This window comes from Tachysurus fulvidraco, chromosome 5 (genome assembly GCF_022655615.1).
Source record: "Tachysurus fulvidraco isolate hzauxx_2018 chromosome 5, HZAU_PFXX_2.0, whole genome shotgun sequence".
NCBI lineage: Eukaryota > Metazoa > Chordata > Actinopteri > Siluriformes > Bagridae > Tachysurus > Tachysurus fulvidraco.
The window spans coordinates 31,326,694-31,334,193 of NC_062522.1; the positions used below are offsets into that span (position 1 = coordinate 31,326,694).

Genomic DNA, 7,500 nt, shown 5'->3' on the forward strand with positions numbered 1-7,500 from the left:
ACAGAGGCAGGCAGACAGTAATAGACAGAGAAAGAGGGGGAAGACAGAAAGACAGACAGAAAAAAGAGAGACAGATGGAGAGACAGACAGAGGCAGACAGTGGGATGGTGAGACAGACAGAAAGACAGACAGACAGACAGACAGACAGACAGAGGGTGAGACAGGGAGACAGACAGTAATAGAGAAAGAGGAAGAAGACAGACAGACAGACAGACAGACAGACAGACAGAGGGAGAGACAGAGGCAGACAGTGGGAGGGTGAGACAGGCAGACAGACAAACAGAGGGTGAGACAGAGGCAGGCAGACAGTAATAGACAGAGAAAGAGGGGGAAGACAGAAAGACAGACAGAAAAAGAGAGACAGAAAGACAGACAGACAGACAGACAGACAGACAGACAGACAGACAGACAGAGGGTGAGACAGGGAGACAGACAGTAATAGAGAAAGAGGAAGAAGACAGACAGACAGACAGACAGAGGGAGAGACAGAGGCAGACAGTGGGAGGGTGAGAAAGACAGACAGACAGTGTGTGTGTGTGTGTGTGTGTGTGTGTGAGAGAGAGAGAGAGAGAGAGAGAGAGAGAGAGTGTACTAATGTCACCTCCTTAAATTTGACCAGTCCGTGTTTTTAATAAGACCCTGACTAGTGTAACAATGTTTTTGTAACTCTTTCCGTGATTGGTGGAGGCGGTGACGTCACCAGGCTTCTTCAGCGTGGGCGTGTTCACAGGCTGAGTCGATACCCGAGTGAACGGCGGCGCACGAGAATGCTGTCTGAAACTGAGCGGCAGCGCTGGTTGCCATGGTACCCAGCTAATGCGGCGCAGGGGAATGATGTAAGCATGCCAGGTTCAGAATGTTCTAGATTATCGTTCATTTCTCTCTGAGGTGAAAAGCGGCGCAGATCCTTTCGAGCACAAATGTTTTCACTGCAATGTTTTTTTGTTTGTTTTTTTTGTTTTGTTTTGTTTTTAAACTCAACAAAGATCGTTTCTGTCATTTCAGAAATATCCTGCAACCCTGTGACTTATTTTTGTTTTGGTCCAATTCATTTAACAAAACATCCCAGTTAGAGCAAGCTTAGGGAAAATTCATTCAAAATCAACGTTAAAGAGAAAACAACAACAAACATAATAATAATAATAATAATAATAATAATAAAAACAGATTTTCAATCGAAAGATCAATTTGCGCTCAAATCATTAACGCTAGAACGATTAGCTTGGTTTCATTCAGGGTTCATACGGTAACTCAGTGCAACTGCCCCCTAGTGGTGATGCTGAAGATAGCGTTTTACTACAAAAGTCATTCAGAGCTTCAGAAATTGTAGTCAATATTATATCACACCATATATATATATATATATATATATATATATATATATATATATATATATATATATATATATATATATATATATATATAATAAAAACCCTGTTGATACCAAGCTGATAGTTTGGTTAGAGAGCTGCGATGCTGCTGTAGAGCAGCTTTCATCATTCCTTTATGAACAATACTGATGTCAAGATGCAGTTAAACAAATATGAGCCATGGACTAAATCTACAGAGGCAACATCATTCCTTTTGTCTCACTGAAACACACACACACACATACACACACACACACACACACACACATATATATACACGCACACACACTGTAAGAATGTTTTCATACTTGGACTTTGGGGCGGGGCTTCTATGTTCTATAAACATCTGGTTTTATACATCTGCAAGGTGAGGCGAGGCAGTATGACGTCATAATATCTACATTGTCATAAATATGCCTTTTTTATTTTATTTTTGTAAATTGTATTTTCTATTTATGCTTTTTTTTAGTTAAACTTAATGTTAAATTTTTGTATTTATTCATTAAAATTTGAAACTATTTTTTTTATTTTACACCCTTTTCAGTTTTTAAATTTTTATTTTTGCATTTACTTTTTTTTAATTATTTTTTTAAAAACCTACGGAATTATATATATTTAAGATATATATTAACATCCTGAATACTTAAATCCAGAAAAAGAAATAGCACACAAGTGTGAAAACGAGACCCACACACACACACACACACACACACACACACACACACACACTCTCTCTCTCTCTCTCTCTCTCTCTCTCTCTCTCTCTCTCTCTCTCTCTCTCTCTCACTCAAACACACACACACACACACACACACACACACACACACACACCCTTCCGCACAGTAACTGTGCTGTAAGTTCATTCAGCTTTGGATGCTCAATGTCAACAACAAAAAAATAAAAACTCAAAAAGAATAAAATGTATGTTCAAAACAAAAACAACGAAAAGGGATGCACAATGGCTTGAATTATAAATGGAAAATGATGATCTTGCTCATTCCGTATGATTGTTGTTACTGCAAAGAAGCCCTGTGCTCTTAAAAATAAATAAATAAACAAACAAACAAACAAACAAATAAATAAATAATAAAAAAGAAAGCTAACAGCTTTTTCTCTCCAGTGCAGTGGGATTCAACAGGAAAGGGGGGATTTAGGGAAGGGCACAGGCATAAGAGATTGGAAAAAAAAGGGCAATCCGTTCCAAAAGAGAAAGAAAATGAAAAGAGAGAGAGAAAGCGGGGGGGAAATAAAAGAAGAAGAAGAGAGAGAGAGAGAAAGAGAAAGAGAGAGAAGAGTTCAGGAAGAAATGGCAGAGGTCTTCATGGTTAGTGTGTGGGAAGAGGAAAGACTCTTACAGGGGTCTCTCAGAGAAAACCTGGAGTTCGCCTCTCATTACGCTGCAATAACAGGTCACACACAGAGAGATACACACTTCACAAAACATGGATAACAACGTCGGCAACTTCAACACACCACCAGGAAAAGATTACAAGGAGGAAGAAAGGAGGTTAAAGAACACTGTGTTCGATAGTAGCACTTTCTTAGAGGTATGCATGGAAAACGCAGTGGCGTGAAGATACACGCTTACATGTGCAAACAAACACACGCACACACACACACACACACGCACACACGCACACGACATGCATGTGTGTAAATTTAAGCGCACTCGATTTCACCCTGGGCTTTGAGGCTGCATTTAGCGATTTCTTCACCATGCTGACTTCATTCATAATCTGGATTGATGCTGTTCCTGCTCAGCTGGTTGTAACTAATACACATTATGTGCAGTGTGTGTGTTTGTGTGTGTGTGTGTGTGTGTGTGTGTGTGTGTGCGTGTATGTTTATGTGTGTGTTAGATATACACAAATTCAGCAGCTGTACACAGCCCAAGGTACTACGTATCTGGCTATGATCCGGGTCATGTAATCATGGGGCTCATGACACACACACGCACACACACGCACGCACACACACATATATACACACAATTTACACAAAATAATACAATATTAAAATAACTCAAGGCATTTTAATTCACTCTAAACAATAAACAGCTTTTTAAAATTGAAAAAACTAGAAACAAAACTAATCTACAAATCCAGACTTCTAAGATTTCAGATCTCTTCCCTACCTCTTTGCTTCCCTCTACGTCAGACGACTCGCTGCTGAAATCCTCTGTGTTGAGGTTCTCGAAGTCTGACTCGCCCACGGCGATGGGCACCGTGACGGTGAGGCTGGGATTATGGATGAACGACATGTAGTCACCTTCCTCGATGCCGTACTTCCCGTGGCTTTCCACCCCGTTGCTAGGTGTCACGCAGGGTTCCTTGAGGAAGTCCTTACCGACGTCCACAGCCACGGGCGCATGGTTGGCCAGGCAGTTCTCCTTGCCGTCACTGTGCAGGTCGTCCAGAGGCTTCTCCTCGTCTAGGGCGCCGGGTTTGGACCCGGCCAAAAAGAGGCTCTGCAGAAACTGCCTCAGCGTCGACTTCACGAAGGCGATGCCCTTCTGGATGCGACCCACGGCGACCTGCAGGTTGTTCATCTCGCTGTCATCGTCTGTCGAGGCCAGGTTATCTGCGCTGAAGGAGCTCAGCAGCAGAGCCAGGAAGAGGTTCAACACCTGCAATGCAGCCACAACCAGACCCAAATAGTACTGTACCATGATGCCAGAACCTGAACTCAATATGATTCACTCCACAAATCCACACCAGCACATGCACTTCAACAATGTTTCAACAAGCAGATCTTACCACCAAGTTCCCGATCACCATGACCATCATGAAGACGATGAGGCACATGGTCTGGCCCGCCACCTCCATGCAGTCCCACATGGTCTCGATCCACTCGCCACACAGCACCCGGAACACGATGAGGAACGAGTGGAAGAAGTCCACCATGTGCCAACGTGGCAGCTTGCAGTTCTCTGAAATCTTGCACACACAGTCGCGGTAACTTTTCCCGAACAGCTGCATTCCCACCACGGCGAAGATGAAGACGATGATGGCCAGGACTAAGGTCAGGTTGCCCAGAGCACCTACTGAGTTCCCAATGATCTTGATCAGCATATTCAGAGTGGGCCATGACTTGGCCAGCTTGAACACTCGCAGCTGAAGGACAGAGAAACGTAAGGAAACATTTACACAAAACTGCTGTCTATCATCGGGTGCGAAAGTTTACACGCCCTTTAGCACGGTTTTGACTGTACCTCTATTTCCCAGATTACAGATTATTTACAGTACCAGAAGTTAATGATGCTTTTTATAGAACTTGGTTCTGGCTCACCAGGGATCTGTGTTACTGTGCTCAAAAGTTTTTGCACCCTACATTAAGGGTCAAAAAAAAAAAGATCACATGCTGACATTTTACATCACGTTAAAGGTATTAAAAGACTCAGACGTGTGAGAAGTTCACAAGGAGTCACGTGACCTAAAATAAAAATGACTTTTTACTCAGGGAGAAAAGAATAAAAAGATAAAGGGTTCGGTGAAAGGGTTATTTTTTTGAAATGGAAGAAACTCACATGAAGGTAAATAACTAAAACAGAAAAGAAAAAACAGCGACCGGGAAACGATCTAAATAAAATGTTCTACACAATCAGTTATCTTATTAAGCATGTGGCTGTTTCTATCCCTCGTGACAATGAAGGTTCTGTTTGGTTTCGTTTAAGGAAAACACCTTTTTGGTGACTTTCACAGTGCTTGCGGTGTAATTTAAAAACACACTCACACACCAGACTCACAATGAATTAAAGCTAACGGAAAGGTAATTAGCGTCATGTCTTAGTCATCAGCTTCATCCGTTCCTCTTCGGCAATGAGGTTGGCATTAAGAGAACAAATTTCAGTGTACACGACGAAGGTCTTCCTCACCAGTCGGAATGATCTGAGCACAGAAAGCCCCTCCACATTCGCCAGGCCCAGCTCCATCAGGCTTAAACTCACGATGATGCCATCAAAGATGTTCCAGCCCTCCTGGAAGTAGTAGTAGGGGTCCAGGGCGATGACCTTTAGACACATCTCAGCTGTAAAGATCCCTGTGAATACCTGCACACACACACAAATACACACTCGACATTGTGGATAGAGAGAAGCGTAAACAGTACACAGAGATCTATATATATATAAAAAAAAGCATCATCTTTGTTTTGGAAAGCTAAAATTACAAATGATATTTGAGCTTTTTGTCTCCAAACATTTCCTCACCAGGTTTCCGACCGACAGCACATCGTTGAACTCCTTAGTCATGGGGTAGTGCTCCATGGCCATGAAGAGGGTGTTGAGGACGATGCAGATGGTGATGGCCAGATCTACGAACGGATCCATGACCACCATGTTGACGATCTCCTTCACTTTCAGCCACTGGGGGCAGCAGTCCCAGATCAGGAAGCTGTTGGCAAATTTGTACCAGCAGGGGGGGCACTTCTGCCTCGACTCCTCCAGCTCTGCACCCAGGACATGAAAATGAAGGTGACAACAGACTTATTCATGGAACAATCAAGAGAAAAAACTGACTACAGTGTCATTTTGTTTGTGTGTGTGTGTGTGTGTTTGTTGTGTGTGTGTGTGTGTGTGTTGTGTGTTTGTGTATGTCATACCCTCCATAGTGTTTGTGAGAATACTGGCTACACTCATAGCTCTTTTCCTAGCTGCAGCGTCATCCAGGTAATCAGAAGCTTGGTGTGACCCAGACCTCTTCTTACAGACCTCTGACTCAGTGGTCGTTCCCTGGAGCAGAGAGAGTGAAAGAGAGAAGGAGAGAGAGAGAGAGAGAGAGAGATGAGGGCTGATGGAACAATGAGCTCAGATATCCATACATCTTCATCTTTATTTACATTTTAGAGTGTGGAGAGGATGTTAAATATGAGCATTCATGTTTAAATCTCTGAGAAGATGGCAGATGCGCTAACGTTAACATATCTGAGATGTACCTCGGGAAGCAATCGGCCAATCGGTGAAGTCGGCACAGAGGCTCCGCCCACCAATGACACCACCCCGTTACAGTCAACAGTACAGTGCATTTTCCCGTTTGCCGGAAGCACGATCCGTGGAGCGGCGAGGCTACACTGACTGAGCGTCGAGTTCCTCCTCTCGATCCGCCGAGGTACGAAGAGCGAGCCTCGTCTGCTGTCGCTGTCCTCAAACGTGCTGTGCTCATCATCTGCAAAATCGTTCTCCGAGCCAAAGTCCCGAGCTCGGCCGCGGAAACTAAACAAACTCGCTCGGCTGTTCCTCCTCGGAGAGAAGATCGATCCACGTATGCTGAGAAGAGACTGAACAAGAGAGAGAGAGAGAGAGAGAGAGAGAGAGAGAGAGAGAGAGAGAGAATGTTTATTATAATTATTATATAATAATGTTAATAACTGTTAAAGGGTTGGAATCTAAAATGTCAACTACACATATTATGTTCTGATTGGTCGGATTCAATGCTAATCGCAGGTTTATATTTAAGCGCTTGTTCTAATATCTTATTGTTTCTATAGCAACAACGTACACCATCATCAGTTTTTATCAAGGTTCGTAAAAAAAAACAACACACACCATCATGCCACAGGGACAGAACAGGAAGTCACCTGATTCGGTGTGGAGCACTTCTTCTCGTAGGACAGCCTGTTGGCATCTATAGAGAAGCGAAAGCCCGAGCGGCGGATGCTGTCTTCTGACTCGGATTTGTGAAACTTCTCCTGGTCGGCTTTCTCCTCTTCTTCCTCCTCCTCCCTCTGTTTCCTCTTCTTGCGCCTGTTGCGTCGCTCCTTGGCGCTCTTCGAGGACAGTCTGGAGCCCCCGGAGGAGCTCTCCTCAGACAGGACACCCCTGCCGCTGTACTCGCCACTCTCTGTCGCTGCTGCCGCGGCAACCTGCTAACCAATCACAGCACAGGCATTGTTGTCAGGGACAACCGAGGATAGTCTTAGTTTCGGCTGGTAGAGTGGGAGAAAAATAAATAATAATATTCTAAAATAATTCAGGGATGGCTAATAGAAAAGAAAGAGTGCGAACATAAGCGAGTCCTAAAGCCATTTGATTGCACAATTGTTTTAAAGCTGCCCGTTTGTTTGGAGCACGATGCTCTCGAACTCATGAGTCACAGATTAATTATAAGTGACATCATTGCTCTCTCACTGCATG

At 43.6% G+C, this 7,500-nt stretch overlaps 1 protein-coding gene across 6 annotated transcripts in view; it reads right to left on the bottom strand.

Annotated features, from left to right (window-relative positions):
- scn1lab (sodium channel, voltage-gated, type I like, alpha b) overlaps window positions 1–7,500 on the bottom strand; it is a 41,845-nt gene that overhangs the window by 13,844 nt on the left and 20,501 nt on the right. For 4 of the 6 annotated variants that reach the window (XM_027159907.2, XM_047814064.1, XM_027159906.2 and 1 more), the window contains exons 11-17: window positions 6,945–7,232; window positions 6,303–6,644; window positions 5,970–6,099; window positions 5,578–5,816; window positions 5,245–5,418; window positions 4,127–4,483; window positions 3,505–3,996 (exon numbers count right to left, since the gene is read on the bottom strand). In XM_027159907.2, the coding sequence (XP_027015708.1) occupies window positions 3,505–3,996; window positions 4,127–4,483; window positions 5,245–5,418; window positions 5,578–5,816; window positions 5,970–6,099; window positions 6,303–6,644; window positions 6,945–7,232 (2,022 nt within the window). The remainder of the gene's footprint in view (window positions 1–3,504; window positions 3,997–4,126; window positions 4,484–5,244; window positions 5,419–5,577; window positions 5,817–5,969; window positions 6,100–6,302; window positions 6,645–6,944; window positions 7,233–7,500) is intronic. The other 2 variants (XM_027159912.2, XM_027159913.2) reach the window with 1 other exon arrangement.